Source organism: Cucurbita pepo, chromosome LG07 (assembly GCF_002806865.2).
Source record: "Cucurbita pepo subsp. pepo cultivar mu-cu-16 chromosome LG07, ASM280686v2, whole genome shotgun sequence".
Lineage (NCBI taxonomy): Eukaryota > Viridiplantae > Streptophyta > Magnoliopsida > Cucurbitales > Cucurbitaceae > Cucurbita > Cucurbita pepo.
In genome coordinates, this window is record NC_036644.1 from 1036007 (window position 1) to 1057759 (window position 21753).

The 21753-nt window shown below is 39.2% G+C and overlaps 4 protein-coding genes across 8 annotated transcripts; 2 read left to right on the forward strand and 2 right to left on the reverse strand.

The window, feature by feature from the left end:
- Positions 1–78: 78 nt before the first annotated feature.
- LOC111798213 lies at positions 79–5666 on the reverse strand. The gene is made up of 6 exons (XM_023681224.1): positions 5317–5666; positions 4943–5141; positions 4765–4851; positions 3830–4216; positions 1882–2041; positions 79–1463 (listed from the first exon to the last, which is right to left on the reverse strand). The coding sequence occupies exons 1-6, from the start codon at positions 5370–5372 to the stop codon at positions 472–474; spliced, it is 1881 nt and encodes a 626-aa protein (XP_023536992.1). The 5' UTR covers positions 5373–5666; the 3' UTR covers positions 79–471.
- A 1877-nt stretch (positions 5667–7543) lies between these two features.
- On the forward strand, positions 7544–8179 carry LOC111798743. The gene has a single exon (XM_023682067.1). The coding sequence runs from the start codon at positions 7544–7546 to the stop codon at positions 8177–8179; it is 636 nt and encodes a 211-aa protein (XP_023537835.1).
- Positions 8180–9907: 1728 nt separating this feature from the next.
- On the reverse strand, positions 9908–13331 carry LOC111798214 (VIN3-like protein 2). 3 transcript variants are annotated; one of them, XR_002815673.1, is made up of 5 exons: positions 13072–13331; positions 11987–12647; positions 11406–11725; positions 10253–11231; positions 9908–10178 (listed from the first exon to the last, which is right to left on the reverse strand). XR_002815673.1 is itself a non-coding variant. In XM_023681226.1 (4 exons), exons 1-4 carry the CDS (start codon positions 13118–13120, stop codon positions 10411–10413), a joined length of 1839 nt encoding a protein of 612 aa, XP_023536994.1. In that variant the 5' UTR covers positions 13121–13331; the 3' UTR covers positions 9908–10410. The 3 variants fall into 3 exon arrangements, 2 of the variants coding, with proteins under 2 accessions (XP_023536994.1, XP_023536993.1); XM_023681226.1 differs by having other exon boundaries at positions 9908–11219; XM_023681225.1 differs by having other exon boundaries at positions 9908–11231.
- Positions 13332–15511: 2180 nt separating this feature from the next.
- Positions 15512–20969, forward strand: LOC111798216 (GATA transcription factor 25-like). 3 transcript variants are annotated; one of them, XM_023681230.1, is made up of 8 exons: positions 15512–15709; positions 15819–16111; positions 16338–16421; positions 16504–16637; positions 17252–17359; positions 17486–17591; positions 20077–20136; positions 20610–20783. In XM_023681230.1, the coding sequence occupies exons 2-8, from the start codon at positions 15824–15826 to the stop codon at positions 20742–20744; spliced, it is 915 nt and encodes a 304-aa protein (XP_023536998.1). In that variant the 5' UTR covers positions 15512–15709; positions 15819–15823; the 3' UTR covers positions 20745–20783. The 3 variants fall into 3 exon arrangements, with proteins under 3 accessions (XP_023536998.1, XP_023536996.1, XP_023536995.1); XM_023681227.1 differs by having other exon boundaries at positions 15513–16111; positions 20610–20969; XM_023681228.1 differs by lacking the exons at positions 20077–20136; positions 20610–20783 and adding an exon at positions 17665–20063 and having other exon boundaries at positions 15512–16111.
- The last annotated feature ends 784 nt before the right edge of the window (positions 20970–21753 follow it).

Sequence of the window (21753 nt, forward strand, 5' to 3'; positions counted from 1 at the left end):
ACAAATGCAACAAAAGCAACAAAATAAACATCTTGTTGGAGAACTTGCACCTAAATTTGAACTAAATTTGAACTCAACTCAAAGAAACGATACCAAGTTTTCCGTGTTAGCATATGAACAGAACAGCGAACCCCGAGTTCAGATCTTGACATGTATCAGTCATGAGGCAGAAAATTTTGTAGTTAGAAACACTTGAAACAAGAATTGAAGAACAAATCAAAATAAATACAGGTACAGTCAGGTCAAATGGATGCTGCTTCTCCATGATTACAGTGGAGGATGCAAGTTGAAGCAAGCAGAGGATATATCAAATGAATAGCTAGCACTTCTAGCAAAGAGGGGGGGCCATCGCAGCTCGTTGCGAAAACGATGAATTCACTATGCTTGGTGATAAACTTGACAGGAAAATCTCCGAGAACACGTGTACGACAACTGAAGAGAATTGTTCTCTTCATCTGGGGTAGGATAGATTTAGTTCGTATCCTTGGTGTTTCCCTTCGAAATCTCACTTGCAGCCTCCTTGTGCACTGAATTTTCGCTACGTCCATCTGTTTTCATGATTGGCCTATCCTTTCCATCATTGTCGATGTCCATATCCTGCGGTTTCATTCTCTCAACCTGTGACTGATTTGCGATTCCTTGCTGATTCGAGGAACCGGGAATCACACTCGTATTACTGTTTTGTCTCTCTTCTACCTGATTGCCAGTTTCAACTTTAATATCAACATCGGCTGTTGACGTGTTCTGTGAGCTACTGCAATTACTACTCTCAGTAGCTTGCCTTTTCAAAGGTGGTCCTAAGTCAGCTGGCTTTTCTTCTTGAACTCTCTCAGATATCGATTGCCTGGAACGACAATCCTTTTGGGCTGTGGCCTGCACACCACCTAAACCAAGACCTCTAGTTTCTTCTGTTGTCTTGGTTTCCTTTTCTGACAATGGATTAGCAGCTGCTGTGACAGAGGCTACAGAAATATTCTGGTCCGTTGGCACACTCGATAATGTAGCAGTTGTTGAAGACGTGATCTTCACAGGGCCCCCGCCGTGAGTCACAGATGGCATGACTGCAGAAGTATTGGGAAGGGTGGTGGTCTTAATACTAGGATGAGCTTCTAAATGGTTTGGCCCCCGGGCAGGAGTGGGTGTTTTGGTTGAAGCAGGGACTTTGGCCATTATATGGATGGCATTCTTTGACTGAGCAGCCTTGAGTAAAGATGCAGCATCTGCCGGTGAAGCAATGCGAGCTCCAGCAGCAACAGCAGCAGCTCTAACAATACAGTCTGAATCAAAAGAAGACTTAGGAATCATCTTCTTGGATGCGGTAACTTGAGCTTTGGCTGTTAGACTTGATGATCCAACTGGATGTGGTTTTGTATGAGTAGGGCTTTGATGTAATTTATCTTGCACTTGTTCAGACGAGGCAACGGGAGCAAGCGAGCTACCATTACCTATCGTATTTGTACTGGCTGGCCATTTGGAAAATGAGAAAAAAAAAAAAAAAACATTGAAATTGTAAAAATGAGAAACATCAGAAACTTGTTGCATTAACAGCAGAAGGAATCAAATCTTAGTTTCACAAACATTAATCATTAGACATACACATCCATCAAAGTCAAGTAGCTGAAGAAACTCATGTGACCCTAAACATGAACTGTTTCAAATAAGACATTTCTTCTCAAACGCATGAACCACATCTCATAGTCGCATAATAGAGTTAACAGACTGATGAGGATGTGATAAACCCTACTTTAACAGTATAAAAATATAATCTATAATACACTCTATATAAAATGCATATATATTCAATAATTTTTTAGAGATTAGCCCATTTTCTTAAATTTGAAATAGAGAGCTAAAATTTCACCTATAGAAGATAGTAGTTACCTGAGCCACTTATTCGAGCTGCTTTCAAGCTACCAACTGGCCTATCAAGAGCTAAAGACATTGCATGACGAGCTGCCAGCTGCACCTCGGATAGCTGTGTACCAGCCGTGTTGGCTCCCACATTCAAATTTCCGTGTCTCTTTTTAATAATTGCCCATCTCTACAGGACCAAAGAATTGGATTATATTCCAGAGACGAGATAATCATTAATTGGAGTTGGGAGAGTTGAGCATAGGTTACATGGCTGATACAGGCTACAGAAAAGACATGACAAACCAATTACATAGTAAATTTGAAAGAATTGTAAGAATTTCTCTACAAAAGACTCCGCTGCCGGGATTTGAACCCGGGTCAACTGGGTCGAACCCAGATTCTGGCCTGACTAGAAGACAACGGACAATCGATTGTGGTTGGTTGCTTCATTTTAATGTATCTTGGAAGTCATGGTTAAGCAGCATTGGCGTGACTAAACAAAATGAGAAATGTAAAATAGAAGGTAATGCAGCATGTTAAGATTTCGAGAAAGAAAATATTGCCACAATCAACTTGATTTTGGGAGTTATAAATGGACCAATGGGAACAAGAACTTTTATGAAAAATTAATTACTAAGCAATGTTGTAACTTCACACAAAGATAGCAAACAAATTTGAACCGTTTTGTACAATGAGGGAAGCATTGTAATGAGGAATATTGTATACATCCATGATGAACCTAGACTGGCATTTCTCTTTTATACATAAGAAAAGTTTCAATTACCAAGAGAGAAGTACAAAAAGAGATGGGATGTCAAATTATCAAGCACTACAGGAGGTTACAAAAAAAAAATTGCTATTGGTTTCTTAATCCAAATTGCCAGCCGTTAAGGTTGAAAGAATAAGCCGAACGGGTGGACTTTAGTTCTCCATCTATTCAAGTTATTCGGAACCTTAGGGTGGTTGTATGGGAGGTTGGTGAGGGTGATATTACAAATAGGTATAGTCTCCTCTCTGAAATATATACATGCTGCAACAAGTCATGGTGATAATAAGAAATCATAATAGCAGTGTGCACTACTGGACCTCATAAGATGTTTCATTTTCACTTTTCGCTCACTTCTCATTTGTTGATAGAAACTAATGGTTACAAAACTAAGACGAATAGAAGGTTCGGTGGAACGGTCTCTCAAATTTGTCTCCTAAAGTTAATAAAATACCAAGTGTAAGAGTAAGGAATAGAATGAAATGGGAAATTTGACTTCATGTTAAGACCAGACCTTCTTTCTGATAGGAATATTCTGACCCCTACAATAATGCTTAAGCTTTAAAGTTTTTATTTGCGTGCCACTGTATTACTGTCATTAGCACAATCTAACCATCAAGCTTCTAACCAAGATACTCAGAGGTTGTCCTATTATTGTCCCACTTTGATGATATTTTCTTCCTAGATTCCCCACCCCCCACCCAAAGAAGAAAAATGAGATGGTGAAAAGTTAGATATGCACTACCTCCGTCAAAACATGAAACATTAAAAAAAAAATTGAAAAATTAACTTTTTTTTTAAGAAAAAAAAAGATACCTAGTTGACAAAAAGATGTCGATGACAACAATCCACGGAGGAAAGCACACACAAAGATGACACTTTTGCTACACGATCCAGGGTGTTAAGATAGAAAAGACTACAATACATATGTCAGTTGAATGATGATGGAGAAAAATACAAGACATGCAGAGCTGAATAATGAAACTATGCAGATTGCAGAGCATAGGAATAATATGGGACAGGAACATTTCCCTAAAAATGCTATAAACTTGAGGCAATGCGAGAAGCTAACAAACTAAGAATTTATCAGACAAAAGAGAGATGGTAATAGTTTTTTCAGTAATGAAAAAGAGAGATAAATACATGAACAGTCCCTAAAGCATGCTTCGCTACCGACACATAAGTAATGGTGAAAAACAAGAAAAAGACCTGAGATAGCTGTGAAGCAGTTCGATCGCTCAAGAAGTCACCACGTAAGATGTTTGCCCAATTCCCTTCACCGCATTTCTTCACTGCAGCCATCAACTCAAGATCCTCTGCCTCGGACCAAGGTTTTCTTTTCCTTCGAGATGCATTATTGCCATACGTTGATCCATTTGTGGTCAATCCTTCGGCAGATGGTGGGGTAAGGACCGGCTGTCGCTGAACAGAAACAGGCACTGTGATGCTCGCACCTCTTATAGAGCAAGCAGGGTCTGCATCTTCGAACTGAACCCCAGCCATGTAACTTCTTGGTAGGTTAATAGTTAATGGAGCCTCTATTGTGCTACTGCTTGGAAGGCTCAAGTGACTTGAAGAACCAGAAGCGATAAATACCTGAAAGAAGTAATTATCCATACATTAAGTTGATCTCACAGACTTTAAACTAAAAACTACCAAGCCAAATGACATAACAAGCCATTAAAAACAGATCTTAATCTACACAGCAAGTCTAATTAGATTAAAAGGTCAACATGACAACAGCCTTAACCAAAAACTATACCGACGAAATTGATGACGATGTTAGAATTATAAATTTGACATTGTTTCCAATTAAAAACTTCATTGTAATCGAGTTTATTCTACTCCCCACGATCAAGTTCTCACCCATTTCAATGCATTTGAGATTGTGAATAGCCTCTTAAAAGCATTACTATGCCATAGCTCTTCCAAATTTTCGACTTTTCTGTCCTCAAGACAGTTAAAGCCTCACTTGATGACAATTGAAAAAGATAATTGGCATATGAGAGCGAATGTGTTGTATGTGCAAAAGAAATTATTGGTAAAGGATTTTTCAACCAAGCATGCTAAGGTCCAACATATGAGGAGAATAATGAAAACAATGATTGAGAATGGAAGAGCGTTTGTGGATTTAATCTACTTACCTTCGCACACGCCGCAGCCTCCGTCGAAGTTTCGCAGCTGAACGATGGAAACGGCTCCAATTCGCACTCCAAGTCACTGTCATCTTCCTGTTAGCAATTGTCAAATTGCAGGAATTAATAAAAGTGTAGAAACATAGACAAATCAAACGGAAAAACTAGAAAATTAACTTCCACTGACCAAAGGTGCTGTCTCGTCTTCCAAATTATGAAGCAACGCATGACGATAAGCCAAATGCCGCCATAGCATCTGATATTCCCGAGGATTAGAAATTCCGGTCGAAGTGTTTTTAACTATCTCGTTCCAATCAATCTTCGGCTTAGCTTCCGAAACTTGTGACACTTCTTGTAACAACGTCAGCACCGTCGTCGGAGAGTACCTGTTCAACACACGAAATCTCAAATAAACAAATCACTCGATACACAAAGATTCACCGCATATAATCTCATGAACAGGTACGTGCATGATTATTTAGGAAAATAATTAATTCCTCAGACAATCAAAGAGATCCACTGCTTCTTTCATCTTAGAACAAGCGAAATTGAACCACTTACCTCGGAAGGAAAGTGGAAATGTCTTTCTCGCTGACAGATCGTTTCTTAAGCTTCATTTTCTGGTTGATGCGATGAGCATACAAATGGCCAATAACAACTGAAGATTACTTCTCGTTCTCTCTGATAATCGACCAAAACCCTAGCAAATGATTCAGTCGAAGAGGGAAAAATCTCCGACGAGAGAGAATTGTGAACACTCAGATGAGAACAAAGAGGGAACAGAGGACGACTACGAGTACGGAGAGAGAGAGAGAGAGAGAGAGCGAGAGACTCTGGCCAATAGTTGTGGAGCGTGGTTTTCACGCGCGAAATGCCGCGTCGGGTCGCGGCGCCGCCGGTCGATAAAAGCGGTATCGAGTACAAATATAGTCCAGCGAACAGAAATCGCGGCAATGCTTGTGCCATTCCAATTTCCAATTTATTAAATTTTATTAGTTTTTTTTAGAAACAATTCAATGACATTTTTTTATATTTTCCTTTCAATTCCATATTTTCTTTAAATGGAAAAACAAATAAGAAAAAACAATAATTTTGGTCTCTTATTTTCATTATTTATTTATTTATAATATATAAACGGGAGCTAGCTTTCCGCTAAACTAAAAATTAAGTGCGGAGCTCTATGTTTACTTTATCGAGCTTATTTATTCAATTTATTGCATATCTCTTACCCTTTACTTTCTTTGACCTTTATTTAGAGCTCTAAGAATCTCGAGCGGAAATCAGTAGTAGCTCAAATGGACCATTCTACTATTGTACGAGCATTGCCCTTTTTGACCTTCTTCTACTTTTGAAGACAACAATGTTTGTCTACCGTGACCAGTCAATACGAGAAGTCAAAGTGTTGACCAGGAGAAAAGTTGTTTGTGAAAAAAAGTGAACGGGTGACAAAGGAATAACATAGCTTTCACTAAAATATCAACTTGAGCATGACACATAATATTTTGACTACGTGATTAAATGTTTAAATATATACTCTAATTTATTACAATAATAAGCTAAGACGCATTAATAATGTTAGAAATCACGACTCTCCACAATGGTACAATATTGTTCACTTTGAATATAAGGTCTCATGTCTTTGCTTTGGGCTTTCTCAAAAGGTCTCGTAGAGATAGTATTCTTCACTTCCCATGATCTTCCACTAAATTAACTAATGTGGGACTCACTCCCAATAAAACAATCCTCCCTTCGGACAAGTACCTTATAAGTCTCCTCTGAGGCTTATGGAGCTCTCGAATAGCCTAATTTTAATCGAGGCTCGACTCCTTTCTCTGGAGCCCTCGAACAAAGTACACCCTTTGTTCGACACTTTAGTCACTTTTGGCTACACCTTCGAGACTCACAATTCTTTGTTCGATATTTGAGGATTCTATCGACATGGCTAAGTTTAGGGCATTGCTCTGATACCAAATTGTTGAACACAACTCTCTGTAACAAACACTTGCACTCTTTATTAGCACCAATCGAGAAGAGAATACAAGACACTCTGTAGAATACTACTACTTTATATTGTTGGGATGAAAACAAACACTCGCACTCTTTATTAGCACAAATCGAGAAGAGAATACAAAACACTCGTAGAATACTACTACTTTTTATTGTTGAGATGAAAACCGAGTAGGCTGGAGGGGTATTTATACTAGAGATCGAGACCTAACAAATCTAAATCTTTTTCTAAAATATCTAAATATCACGGTATTTTTTCCTAAAATCTCTACTAATATAAACATACAAGGGCTCGTAAATGAGTGGGCTTGACTCTATTGGGCCAGCGATCATATTTCAACAAATAATTTAATGATTTATTAACTTTATACAAATACATTTAATAAAAGTGACAATTTGGTATAAACATGTTTTTTAATTATTTTAAATTAATTTAATATTTAATTTTATGTGATTTTAATAATTTCAAATAGGTATTAACGCAATTTACAAGCACGAGGGGTAAAGAAGTAATTTGTGAATTTGCAGCACACCATTTAAATGAACACAACTACCGAATTTATGATATTTACTCGTTATTTCTTGCTTTCGTAGGTGTAGAGGTGATGTGCAAGAATTAGAACCCAAAAGCGCCGCCCTCTGACGACGGTGGAACCTCCACAAAATTCACGCCTCAACTCCGATCAGATCTGATTCCGAGCGTATTCGGTGTTCTTCCACTTCCCGGAATTGATTGGAAGCAGAGTGAAAGAAATTACAGGCAGTTCAGAGGTCTATAAAGATGGTGGCGGACATACTTCTTCAAATTGCTCTCATCCTCGTAATGGTCGTCATGTTCTTGGCGATGCACAACATTCCACAGAGATTCTTTGCGAAGCTTCGGTTTCGTTTTCGTTCCGATGTCGAATCCAAACGCCACTTCGTGAGAGGCGCTCAGCTTCTCGCTCGAGCAAGATCTGCTCCGTCGCGCTCATCGGCGACGTCGTTGGCGGAACAAGTCGTAGCGGAAGCCGATAAGGCGATCGCTCTCGATCCTAAGGATGCCGCTGCTCACATCCTCAAGGCTTTGGCTCTCGATATTCAAGGATTCAAGACCTCTGCTCTTGAATCACTCGATACGGCTTTGTCGCCCCTCGCCGCTAAGTCGCTCAGCAACGAGGAGCGAGGCGACGCGTTGTACAAACGAGCTGAGTTGAAGATGTCCACGAATCGGCGAGCCGTAGTTGACTCGGCTTTGGCTGACTTGACCGAGTCTGTGACGCTGAGTCAGAATGCGAATGCGTATTGTTGGTTGGGGAAATGCTATGAAATGAAGAAACTAAGAGGAGAAGCTAAGAAAGCATATGAAGAAGCGTTGAACATCGAGCCACGATTATCCAAAGCCCGGGAGGCATTGGAACGCCTATCATCATCGTGATGAAGCCGATGTCTTCCATGGTCTGTATGAGGTCAACGCTGGAAGAACATCTCTCAAGTTAATCAGGTTTATCACTTCCATTCTCGTGCATTCCTGTTACCACTGATTGATCTCCCTTATTTATCTAATGATTGAGACGCTGAATTGGCTTCTGAGATGAAATTCTACCTGCAATGCATTTCCAAAATAGATCTCCCTTCTCTGAAACTGATAGTTCATAGTTCGGGTTATGAACAAGCCTTTGAATTGGATCTATATTTTCTGCGTTTCTTAGTTATAGGCGTTCTTCAATTCTCCGTTTCCTTGTCTTCGATTCAATGTCTGTTGATTTGCCACAATTTCAGTTGTAGTTCTTGTAAATCTTGAGATTAGAACAAACCCAAAAAGGAAATTAAGAAATTTAAAAGTTCTCAGACGGTCATCTGATTCTATCATCCGCATTATTACAGAATTCCCAGTTCATAAAATCTTTTCCAAATCCTGTCTGAAAGAAACATTTCGGGTTGGAGTGGTTCGGACTGTTCTGAAAAGATTCATCATCAGAGTCGTTTCCCTTTAGCAAAAGTGCCTCTAATAATTCCTACAATTCAAGCTTCTTGTTGGAAAGGCAATCCTCAGCTCCACTAGAGGAGTCTCCAGACAGGTAATAACAAGGGGCTGTTTGCAATCATTTGGAAAATATTTTGAAATTAGTTTTTTCTTTCCAAAATTAGTTTCAGTTCATATAAAATTGATTGAGTGGTACATTTATTCATCTTACTTTAGATCTCTCATAAATTCACAAGTTTATAAAATTAATATTTGATATAAGATTATGTTAAGCTTTTAATTTTGTGGAAGGTAAAACTGCTATTTTTATTTTCGATGGTTCCATCATCAAAGGCGAGGAAGAGACGAGAAATTTCACCCCAAATGCTCAAGCAACTAGTTTAGCCATGGCAATATCAATCAAAGCACGAATTCTTCTACGAGCTAATCTCATGACCCTCTGATCATACAACATTTTAGCGTTTCGGTAAACGAACGTAATTGTTCTTGGATAGTTGGGAGTAAAAATGGTTGGTCTCAGATGTTTAGTCCAATAAATTCACTCTCTAGGCCTTTATAAAACCCATCAAGGTTTCTACGCCTTTATAAAAAAATAATTTGTTCTCCTCCCCAACCGATGTGGGACTTCACATTGACCTAGACACACTATTGTTCACAATAACAAGTCCCTTCAAACGCCAATCTTCACCCATTTCAAACGCCAATCTTCACCCATAACAAGTCCCTTCAGGATGGTTAGCTTAGCACATTTGTCAAGCTTTTTGATTGGTCTAAGGTCGAGAGTTCCTTTATGGTGACACTTGCATGCATTATCAAATCTAGTCGTCGACTTTACCAATCATGCTCGTACACGTCCCTACTCAAGATAATAGTTTTAAGTATGTGCTCATGCCTAAAGCTCAAGATGAAATTTGGGTATACAGCTGCGCTCTAGACACTATTGTCCAAGTTTTCATTACCTCATTTGTCTCTCCAAACACCAACCTTCATTCATTTTTCTTGCACTTTCCTTTTGCACGACTTGAATACTAATTAGCTCCAATATCTCATCAAACGCTAAACAAAATGGGCCACAACATGCCTATTATACTCAAGGAAAGGTCAAGAGAGCAATATCTGAGCCACCTAATGGACTATAGGTCAAAAGTTCGAATTCTCCGATAGTTTCACCTACATAAATTATACTTATTCCACCGAAGTTCGTTTCTTTTTTTCATTTACGTGTAATATTCTGATAATAAATGTTTGTCCAAAAAACTAACTAATGGTTGGAACATAATTATGAAAACAAATCAAAAAACTAATGAGCCTCTCAGCAATAAAAGGAAATACTTTCCTGCAATTTCATTTGTGCAGAAAGATGCCATTTGGCAATCCAAGTCATCAATGAACGAGTCCAATCCACGTGAACTCCGAGAAGGGAAATGGAAGCAAAGCTCTATACAATTTCCTGTTTCATCAACAAGTTGAACCGTAATAATTTGCATCTGAATGAATGTGAAAGTACAGAAGTGAAAGTAAAACCTGAGGAGCTTCACGTGTATTGCTCAGGAGAAACTGCCAAACCAAATCAGCGACACGGTCAGTCTGTCACAAAATGGCCTCTACACGCTTCGCTTGCTTCACCCAAAATTATGTTCAAATCTATATAGAGATTAGCCCTACTACACTACCCTGAGCTTTTAACGACATATCCAATGGCAGTATTCATGCTTGGGAACTGGTTTTTGGTTACAGAAGATCTCATCCATGAAGGTGTGGCTTAGTTGTCCCGCCAAGCTTGGTGGGTCGTCGATCAAAGCGTCGATAAAAGCACTAACAACTCTTCGGTCTTTCACTGATGCTTTCAAGCTGAACCAAGTTAGGAACTTGACTCGAAAATCTACGTCAATGTGGCCTTCATGCTCTAGCCATTTCACCATTCTAACAGAATAATCATAGTCGGACTCTTCAGTTCGCCTTGTGCAGTTAAAACCGAGCATGATGCGCGTTTCGGTTAATTTGCAAGGTGTTGAAGGACAAACTGATATCGATTTCATCGAAGTGATTGAGTTCTTTAGAGAGGGATATTTGTAAAGCCTCCTCTTGTCAAGTCCATCCAATGAGTGAAGATTAATCAGGTTGTTTTTTGAATCCTCCTGAGAATGAAGTAGATTAGTGTTCTTAATTCCTCCATTTCTATGCTTCTCCAAAGCTGGACGCGACGTCGATAATTTCGGCGTGACCCATTTCGCTTCCCAGACACCAAAAACTTGTGTGCTACTAAATAAAGAGACCTTGCAGTGGTACTCGGTTGAAGGGGAAAGATCAGTGATCTTAAAGTTTTTTTCTGGCTTCAATGCAATGAAAGATGGCTGGTCTGGATAATCCTCCATGTTAGCTTTACGATACCAAAGCCTGCAGCCTAAGAAGTCTCTTAACATATGATCATCATATCGGAGCACGACCATCACCGAGGTAGGTGAAGAATCTTCAAATAGGATCTCGCAGTCTGTCAAAAACACTTCACCTTAATGAAATTACTCACATTAATCAAGTACCAAGTATGTCCAAGTAATCGTGCAAATTAACATTGAAATTAAGCATCACATCCTAATCAAATTTGACTTCAATCAATTTTAAAGAACAAAGAACATCAATTCACACTTCAAATTTCTGAAAAAGGTGATGTACTTACCCAATGATTCTCTCTTTTGCATACCATCCACGCAAGGGACACAACACATGGAATCAAAGGCCTCCACAGCAGAAGCACACAGCTTCTGGACCTCCGCACCACAGGATAGCCGGTTGACAATGCCTCTTGCCATCCTCAAGCAAACCTCATCTAAGGGTCCCACTTCATTTGTCATCATATTCATGGCCAATTCCACTGTCTTGTGCACTTCTTTGTATAGATTTGTCCCTACAAGAATCTTGTGACACAAGGATAGTCTTAGACATAATGCATCCACTCTTCTGGCCTCCTTTGCATTTACCAGTTGTCTTCTCCAACTTCTGAAATCAGCAACTTTCTAATCAGTTGATAAACTAACCCAAATGTAGATATAATTAGCTCACAAAGTGGCTAGCGAATCGACAAGAATAATTCGGTTTCTTTATATATCAGATTCAGTATATATAGAGCCTGCATGTTGGATTTCTATTGTATTGATTTGGTTGTCCTTTATGTCATGTTCGGAGGATGCATCCAAGTCAATCAATAATTCAGTTACAAAAGGCTAACTTAGGAGAAAAAGAGAGCAAACTATGACATACCCCATCAATCCATTGATCTTTCCACAAGAGACGCAGTAGAAACTTCCATCTAATTTTTCACAGAGACCATTCTTCACAATTCCAGTCCTTTCATGCTTCAGGGCACACTCCAAATGACATGACATTCCACAAGAATCGTTCTCATTAGAAGGGTCAGAGCCACAGGTCAGCCAAAGACTTGGATCCTTGTTATCATCGTAACAATGGCAAATGCAACATGAACATCTCTTGCAAAAAGCAAACTCTGGATTTAGAGGTGCTTTGCAAGCCACATTCCGACAAAGTTTGACTTCAACACTTTCCTCATCAATCTCCATGGAAGTATTATTCGAATCCAAGAGTTGAACAGATGTTCGGTTCGTGTTTCGAGGCCTCTTGTGGCCAGTTTGAGCTTTGTCTAGTAAAGATGCATGAGTATTACTTCTGTCGGATTTCTGAGAGACCAGCTTCAAAAGGTACTCGATCATTTGAGATTTTGAATATCCAGTGTAGTTCATTTCTTTCCCCATTTCAGCACAGATGATCTCCAGTAAATCACTTCGAGTAAGAGACCTAAGGATTTCAGGTGCGGCTTTGGACTTCCGGGCAATCTCATGGATTATTTCCTTTTTCTTTTCCATACTAATCTTGCTGCCGCATTTTCCAGAGTCAAGACTATAACCTGAAACAAAAGCATGGCTCATGCGTTCACTGAGAATATACATTCGACCAAGCACACAGCAGCAGAAGTGAAGAACAAAATCAGGCAAACAAAAATAAAAAATTACATCCACCAAAATAACCGTGCAATGCAATCGCCTACGATAAAGATGATCCAAAAGAAGAAACTCCACAACAAAAACAATGTCGATAAACAGCCGCATTGAACATGGAGGTACTGTTTGGGAGGAAGCAAAAAAAAAAAAAAAAAAAAAAAAAGAAAGAGAACCAAAACAAAAATCCAAAAGCCAGACAGCGTGAATGACATCGTCCAAGAACGTGCAAAGACATTGATACAGCAGAGCGCTTAAATGCAAAGACGAACATCCATCAACCTCCTTATGAAGAAAAAAACCAAAAAACAAAACTGTAAACTGAGAACTTACCCGCAAACGCTGGATCTAAACCGGAAAACCTCTCCTCTGGTTCGCTCATTGTACAGAATATTACGAAGAAACACAAAATTAAAAAAGGAAACACAAAAATTGCGTATAGTTTGCACGATTAACAGGTCTCCAATGGCGAAGAACACAAAATGAATACAAGATAAAGTTCTTCTAAGCACAACGAACGGAGACGGAGAATTACAGAGAGAGAGAGATAGTGGAAAACTGAAAGCGAGAGAGAGAGAGAGGGTGAAAAAGGAAATGAGAGAGAATCATGGTGGAAAATAAAACAAAATAAAATAAATAAATGAGTGAAGTTTATGAACTAACAAATATGAATTGCCATTAATGTAACATGGAAATGCCCAAAATAACCCTTTTTCTAATATCTTCCTAATTCACTGTTAGCCGATATTATCTTGTTTGGACTTTTCCTCACGAGATTCTCCTAAACGTTTTCAAAACGCACTACTAGTGAGAAGTTTCTACTCCCTTACAAATAATGCTCGTTTTCTCTTCAACCCATGTGGGTTCTCACACTCCCGGTGGTTAACGCTCTCGACTCTTCGATGCAAGCCTTCACCTTTCAACACGGCATCTCCGATATCAAGAAAGGAGCAAAGCTGCTTTATCGACTGAAAGAAGAAAAGATCTGAAGTTGCTTTATCGAGGGGAAGAAACAAACCTCTATTTTTTTAAAAAATAATTTATTAATTTTTATAAAAGGGTAAAAATGACAATTCATCTTTCCATATAAATTAATTTATATAGAAATATGAATGACATTCCATAAAACTTCAATACCTTAGGGAATAAAAGGAGAATGAAAAAATTAAAATTAATTTTGGAGCGTGAGAAGCACGCGCTAGATGGTACGATTTGACGTGGTCGAGAATTTCGGCTTCGGTTTCCTTTTTGTTTTATTTATTTATTTTGTTTCAGGCGGGGAACAATCTGAATCTGATCACAAAGCCTTTTGGCTGGGCCGCGAAGGAGACGAACTTTTTTTCTCAGGGAGTGAATGCTATGGTGCGGTGTTCCACATGGTTGGTTTCGTGTGGGCCAGCGAATCAACGCGCTACATTTAAGATCGGACAGTCGAAATGCGTGGTTGGGAGTGGGCCCCACTTGTAGGTAACAAATTGCAACTTTCCATGCAAATATATTCAGGGTCCATATATGGGCATTTAGGTCGTTTCTTAGGTGGATGCAGTTACCCAGCAGCCATTCAATGGCTCCTATATGACTTTTTATTTATTATTTATTTAATTTTTTAAAAATATTTCCAAGTCATTAAACGTGTAGATTTTTTTTAATATATATATTTTTTAATTAATTGTGTTCTTATTTATAAAAAAAAAAAAATTGGATTTAGCTCGGACTTTTGAGGTTGACATTCAACCTTTCGGTCTGATTTTCACGAGGCTTGGCTTGAATCCATGTTAGGCGTTGACTCTAAGGTGATGGTGTATTGTCTCTATGTTGGTAATTATGATATCCCATATTAGTTTGATACGGGAACAAAATATTAATTTAAAAAGGTGTGGGAACCTCTCCTAGTGAACGTGTTTTAAAATATTGGGGGAAGCCTAGAAGGAGAAGTCCAAAGAAACAATATCTGCTAGCGATGAGCTTGGATTGTTATAAATAGTATTAGAGCCGGACACGAGGCGGTGTGCTAGCATGAACTGTGAGATCCCACATCAATTGGGAACATTTTTTTATAAGGGTGTTGAAACCTCTCTCCCAGCAGACGCATTTTAAAACTCTCGAGGAGAAGTTCGAAAGGGAAAACCCAAAAGAAAATAATATCGGCTAGCAATAAGCTTTGACTGTTATAAATGGTATTAGAGCTAGACACGAGGTGGTGTGCTAACGTGAATTGTGAGATCTCACATCAGTTGGGGACATTCTTTATAAGGATGTTGAAACCTCTCCCTAGTATACGCATTTTAAGAATCTTGAGGGGAAGCTCGGAAGGGAAAACCCAAAATAAGACAATATCTACTAGTGATGTGCTTTAACTACTACAAATAGCCAAACATGAGGCAGTGCGCCAGCAAGGATGCTCGCCCCTGAAGAAGGATGGATTGTGAGATCCCATATCGATTGGGGAGGAAAACGAAACATTCTTTACATGAGTGTGAAAACCTCTCCCCAGTAGCTTTCAGGGAAAGCTCCGAAGGGAAAGTTTAAAGAGGACAATATCTACTAGCGGCGGGATTGAACGGATGTCTCGATACTACATCTCAACTACATGCCAAACACAATGTTTTCAATCAATTAAAAAAAAAAATATATATTTTGTTATTTTAATTAATATTTAATCATGTTTATTTTGAAAAAAAAAAAAAAAAGACAAAAAGAAAAAGGCGGGTATTATATATATATATATATATATATAATTTAACCCTAATAAATTATAAGGTCGCTGATTTTCAACCCACCAATATTCGGGGCATATTTCGTAAATTCCGCCACCATTTAGGATCTCTTTATGTTCTTCACAGTTCACTGTCCTTTCGCCCTTCTCGCTTTTCTGTGGAGTCCCCAAACGCAACCAACGCTCTACACTGTAACTACACACTTCGCGCGACATTTCCACATTCGATCCTCTCTTCTTCCTTCTTCTCTTCTGGTCGGCCTCGATTCCTCTGTGTTCTATCAATTCTCTTTCAGACCGTTCCTTTTTTTTTTTCTCAATTTCTGCAATGTGCTTCAAACACCCTTGATTTTGTTTCTGCCAGAGTTAATGTACGGACGTCCTCAACCCTTGACCGTAGGCGACCAGATCGCCTCCGTCCCTGACTGTGGCGACGGCGGCGAGCCTTTGGATAATCGCCTTGTTCGATATGGAGCTCACGCTCTTGAAGACGGCGCTGGAGTAGGCGGTATGATTGAGGATCTTAACCCTGATGCCGTTTATGCTTCCGCCGGTGATGGTTCAGACATGGCTATTCAACGCAGCGATGGTTCAAGCCAGCTCACACTTTCATTCCGTGGTCAAGTGTATCTTTTCGATGCGGTTTCTCCTGAGAAGGTACCGTGTTAATGAGATTTAGGGTTTTTGTTATCGACATTTTTCTTCTGGATATTCTGAAGTTTTTGTAATGGTGTCGATATTTCTTGAACTTGGAGTACATCGAGTTCGATACTTTTTTATTCCGTTTTTTCTTCAACTTCTATGGCGGCTACAAGGGGTGGGAGAATCGAGCCGGAGGTTGGTTGGTTAATTTTAACATTTTAACATGTCGTATCCTTTGTAGGTTCAAGCAGTGTTATTATTGTTGGGTGGTAGCGAACTATCTTCTGGTCAGCAAAGCGTGGATTTGGTAACTCAGAGTCAGAGGGTACTGCTGGAAACTTGCATCCCATTCCTTTAGGAGAAATTTTGTTTTTCGTTTTGATTTTGTTTCCTTTCACATTTTCTAGAATGCTGTGGACTTCCCCGGACGTAGTAGTCAACCGCAGAGGGCAGCCTCGTTAAGTCGGTTTAGGCAGAAAAGGAAGGAGCGATGTTTTGACAAAAAAGTCCGATATGGTGTTCGTCAGGAGGTTGCTTTCAGGTTTGGCGATGAACATGTTAAGTTACTGGCTGTATTTTGTTTTCCCCGTTGCATCTTCTTTGATTTCGATTTTCTATGTGTCTCTTGGGGAGGAGAACGAAGCATTCTTTATAAGGGTGTGGAAATCTCTCCCTAGCATGCGCAATTTAAAAACCTTGAGGGGAAGCTAGAAAAATTCTGCTAGCAGTGAGTTTGGGCCGATACAAATGGTATCAAAGCCAAACACCGGATGATGTGCCAGCAAGGAGGCTGAGCTTTGAAGGTGGGTGGACACGAGGCGGTGTGCCAGCAAGGATGCTGGCCCCAAAGGGGGGTGGATTGTGAGATCCCACATCGGTTGGGGAGGAGAACGAAGCATTCTTTATAACGATGTGGAAACCTATCCCTAGACGCGTTTTAAAAACCTTGAGGGGAAGCCCGAAAAGGAAAGCCTAAAGAGGACAATATCTGTTAGCTGTGGGCTTAGACCGTTAGATAACCCTTCTGTTTATTTTACAGCAACTTCATGCACTAGAAGTTTTTTAGTTCGTGCATGTTGTGTGTTCTCTAAGCTTTTGCTTTCCAAAGAACTTTGGGTTTTTGATCTCTTACTTAAGTTGTCCAAACAATTGCAGGATGCAACGCAACAAAGGACAGTTTACTTCTTCCAAGAAGCCTGATGGTTCGTACAGCCATGGTAGTGTTTCAGAGCAAGGTCAAGAAGAAAGTCCACTAGAAACTTTGTGAGTTTTCATGGTCTTATAAATTATAGCAATCTGAAACAATTGTTTCAGCACTAAGATGTTTTCTCTAGAATTCAACATTATAGCAATTGTATTTTCATCCTTGCAATTTTGTGCTTTCTCTAGATGCACAAATTGTGGCACAAGTTCAATGGCTACCCCAATGATGCGGCGAGGACCATCTGGTCCTAGATCACTTTGCAATGCCTGTGGACTTTTTTGGGCAAACAGGGTTAGTATGCTCCTGAAAATTTGAATATTTTGCACTAGTAATTATATTTTAAGGTAAGCTTTATTTTCCCTAGATTGTCTGGCTCATGGATATGCCAGACCTTTGCAAGGGACTTATTGGCTTTTATGATGTAAGATGTATTTCATACTTGTATGAAATTTTTAGTTACTGATATCTTGTTTGCTTGGATGTTTTGAGTTAAGATTTACAATTTTCATGGATCTCTGTATGGGGCACAATGATTCTAGCTGCACTTGGAACGAGTGGGAAAAAAAAGTGATGATACACACAGTGTCTAGGTTAGTTTGGGTCTTTTTAGTCAGTCATTGGGTTTTAATAATAACTGTTGACGTGATTAACAATTTTTATGGTAAACCACTCTCACCAGCATGTGCATTTTCTTTCGTTAGTCTAACTCGATCTTTCTGTGTCTCTACTACCTAGCTGACCACCTCATGTATCTCTTCCTTTGTCCTTTGTTATTTTCTTTTGCTGCTTCTTGATGCAGTGTAATCAGGAGTAGTTTGGTAATTTTCATCTACAAGTAGAGACCACGTCATCAATACGGATTTAGTTTCATTAATAGGGATTTAGTTGAGATTTCTTTCAGATACTTCTCCTTTGATTCTTGGTTTTGGTTGCATCACCTCCCTTGATCGTTTAGATTTTCTTGTTCACTAATTGTATTTCGCTCTCTATCCTTGTTTTTCCCTTTTTTTCCGTCTTTGTTGCTTCATTTACAGTTCATCTTGTCCGTGCATTTTCTTTAGACGTTCCTCTTAAACTTGGTTAAGTTCTTGAAATTCGTTTCTTACCTGGTCCTACCATTCCCTTGATATCCCGAATCTTGTGGAAGGGATGCCCAACTCCACTTCATCAAGTGACTTTCATCCTCCAATCCTGCATTTTCCCAATGCTTTTATTTATTTTTTTTTTTATTTCCTTGCAACTTTTTACATTCTTTGTGAACAAGTGTAAATTGTGGTTGGATGGTTACACAATTTTTTTTACTGAGGTTTATTGTCCCATCCAGGCATCTTCTCAACTATGCACAAGAAATTTGTTCGTTTCCTCTTTAAAACTTTAAATGGACAGACTGGAGGCATATTGTAATACATTAGTATGTTTCTTACGACTGTACAACTTTCTCTTCTTCTGGCGCACATTGTTCTGGAGACAAGTTAGATGTATATACTGTGTTCACCAACACCGAATCCATCACCCATCACCCATCAATCACCTAATCCGTCAACCATCAACCACCAAGGTAAAGACATGGGGGGAGTTTTGATTGAGGCTTTGGGAAGGTCTGTTTAATTGAGCCCGGGAAACCAACATCTTGCCTGTTGGTCTTCCCATTCGCAAATATAAAGAAATTGTTGAGATATACAGCTATAAGTCCAATCCAAGTTTCTTCCCTTGGCCCTTACACATTATTTCGTGTAGTGCCAACCTACTTTCTCATAGGTTATTATAGGCGCCCAAAATTTGGTGTCTTTGATAAAGCACAATTACCTGTTGTTGATCATGGAAGGAAGCCATTTCTTTTATATTTCGTCACCAACCTTTCGTCAATCAACCCTTCATTTGTCCTACTCACAAACCTTTTTTTAGGATTAAACAAATATGTGTTTTATGGGTGCATCTTTCAACGATTTCCTTCTCAAAAAAATCTAACCCCTCGAGCACTTCTATCTTATGGTACTTCAGTCTTTTTTAAGAACTATGGAGTGAACCCCAATTTCAGGCTATTTATCCATTTCTCTGTTCAAAGGGCCTCTCTAGCCAAAATTTCCAGCATTTACTCCAATGGTTTCCGCGGCAAGTTTGAGCATTGGATCCATGGTGACCAACTATCTATAGGATTTAATCTCCTACCAGTTATCTTGACAACCAAATATAACAGGGTCAAGTAGTTGTATTGTGAGAAAGTCTAGGCATGTGCATGTTGTCCTAGATACTCGTATATAAACAATAATAATAATGGTGTCCCTCCTTCAGTCAGAACTGTCAGCATTTCTGATTTTATACTGGATTATTAAGAGTTAGAACCTATTCAAACCGAGTATATTTGGTTTGACACTGCAGTGGTTTCTGAACAACTGTTGCTGATTGATCTGGGTACACACAACTTTTGGGTATGAAAAGTGCAGTGGTTTCTTAACTACTACTGCTCTTGTGCATGTAATATCGTAAGCAGACCTGCGTATTTACTGTGTGTGACAACATGCTTACCTATGAATACATTTTATGATTATTGGTATTGCCTCATGGCCTTACCAAAATACATTAATACATACGTGTATGAATTTATATACTTATCTTGAGGACATATCCTTATCAACATGAATATGTATGTCGTGTCAAATTGCTACTTCAATGGTGCAGGCGGTGATTGAAGATTGTTTTAATATCTGATTCTGGTTCCCTTTCACAGTTTGAGTTAAGCATCGCTAAGAATTCATTGTTCTCTTGAACGTTGCAGGGCACTTTAAGGGATCTCTCGAAGAGAAGTCAGGACCATCGGGTGACTCCAGCCGGGCAGGTATAGGCCTGTCGTAGAGTTGTTTCTTCTTGTCTTTGTTTTAGTTTCTTGAGAACTCACTCTGTGTGTGAGATCGATCCCACATTGGTTGGAGGGGGAAACAAAACATTCCTTATAAGGGTGTAGAAACTTCTCCCTAGTAGACGCCTTTTAAAATCTTGAGGCTGATGGCGATACGTAATTGGCCAAAGCGGACAATATCTGCTAGCGGTGGGTTGGGCTGTTACAAATAGTACAGAGCCAGACACCAGACGTTGTGCCAGTGAGGGCACTGGACCTCCAAGGGGGGGGGGGGGGGGGTNCATTGGTTAGAAAGGGGAACAAAACATTCGTTATAAGGGTGTGAAAACCTCTCACTAGCAGATGCGTTATAAAACCGTGAGGCTGACGGGAATACGTAACGAGCCTGTTACACTCTTGGTTTGTATACGTATTACTCCATATTCCAATTCAACTAATTTCCTTGATTTTAGTTTGAAAGTGATGCTGCTGCTGCTGCTGCTGCTCCTCCTGTCAAAGACTTGGACTGCAGACAGGGTACCCATGCACACAGCGATCTCGTTTCTTTCTCAAATGGTGATAACTCCGCTTTGATGGCTGAGCATTAGAATTACGTTTGGTTACAGAAAAAAAGGCGATGATGATGCCTGTTTCTGGCTTTTCATTCATTCCGGCCCTCGTTTTGGTAATTTACAGAAAACCAGGGCTGTAGAATGTACAGATATAGCAATGCTTTCTATTGAAATACGAGAAACAGATGGTCTCCTCATTATGTCACCTTGATACCTACACTTATGAACTACTACCAATTGCTCTTCCTTTTCTTTTTACAATCTTTTTTCAATTATGTTTCCTTTAGACTACTAATTTATTATTTACACAATTAATTTGTTTTAGGCTTCAATTTAAAATGTCATATATAGTTATAAATCTTTGCTAATAAAAATATATTTGACCCGGGTTTAGGTTTCACTATCTCTTTTCTTGAACTCGGTAAATAGGTGTGTGTTTGTTTGGTTCTTTTTCCTTCACCTCGGTCCCGCAGCTTCTTCCCTCTCCTTGTCCCATTGATTGATTGAGGGACAGGGACAAAGGTTAGTTGGCACCTCACCGTTAGCGTTTTGATCCACTTACTAGCAAAGACAGCAGTCTTGAGCCCAGTTCGAGAATGAATCATTTCCTGGACATAGTGAAAGTTGCTCAAATCTTTTTGGTCTAAAAGTGTCTTATCTAAACAAGACAATTAGACTCATTGAAGCTCGGGAACTTCCCTAGTCTTACTATGATAAGACCAATCTCATCTATGCTATATTTTACTCGTCTATTGAGCTATGCTACTATGCATCCTATGTAACTTGGTCTTACATCGACCATAATATGAACATTAGGTGATTCTTTAGTCTCGATCAGTCAACTTGTCAAAAACTTAGACTCATATAGGTTTTGTTCCGTATCATCCTCAATAGTACTTACTATTTTCCTTAAACCAATAAGTCAAAACATGCCGAGTTAGTCAACTTTAGTTTTTTTTTCCCTAAAATCTTATGGGTCACGGAAATTTGATGTAAATATTAATACTATAGTATTAGCCATAATATATATGAGAAATAGGGAGCT

Bases quoted from the DNA above. Each gene is read 5' to 3' on its own strand.
- LOC111798216 (XM_023681227.1), top strand. From the start codon at position 15,569: ATGTTCTTCACAGTTCACTGTCCTTTCGCCCTTCTCGCTTTTCTGTGG. The intron at 17,592-20,076 runs GTTAGTATGCTC...TGAACGTTGCAG, and splicing joins GACTTTTTTGGGCAAACAGG to GGCACTTTAAGGGATCTCTC. The intron at 20,137-20,609 runs GTATAGGCCTGT...CCTTGATTTTAG, and splicing joins GGGTGACTCCAGCCGGGCAG to TTTGAAAGTGATGCTGCTGC.
- LOC111798743 (XM_023682067.1), top strand. From the start codon at position 7,544: ATGGTGGCGGACATACTTCTTCAAATTGCTCTCATCCTCGTAATGGTC.
- LOC111798214 (XM_023681225.1), bottom strand. From the start codon at position 13,120: ATGAGCGAACCAGAGGAGAGGTTTTCCGGTTTAGATCCAGCGTTTGCG. The intron at 11,726-11,986 runs GTATGTCATAGT...TGCTGATTTCAG, and splicing joins AAGATCAATGGATTGATGGG to AAGTTGGAGAAGACAACTGG. The intron at 11,232-11,405 runs GTAAGTACATCA...ATTAAGGTGAAG, and splicing joins GCAAAAGAGAGAATCATTGG to TGTTTTTGACAGACTGCGAG.
- LOC111798213 (XM_023681224.1), bottom strand. From the start codon at position 5,372: ATGAAGCTTAAGAAACGATCTGTCAGCGAGAAAGACATTTCCACTTTC. The intron at 4,852-4,942 runs GTCAGTGGAAGT...AATTGCTAACAG, and splicing joins AAGACGAGACAGCACCTTTG to GAAGATGACAGTGACTTGGA. The intron at 4,217-4,764 runs GTAAGTAGATTA...TACTTCTTTCAG, and splicing joins AGGCTGCGGCGTGTGCGAAG to GTATTTATCGCTTCTGGTTC.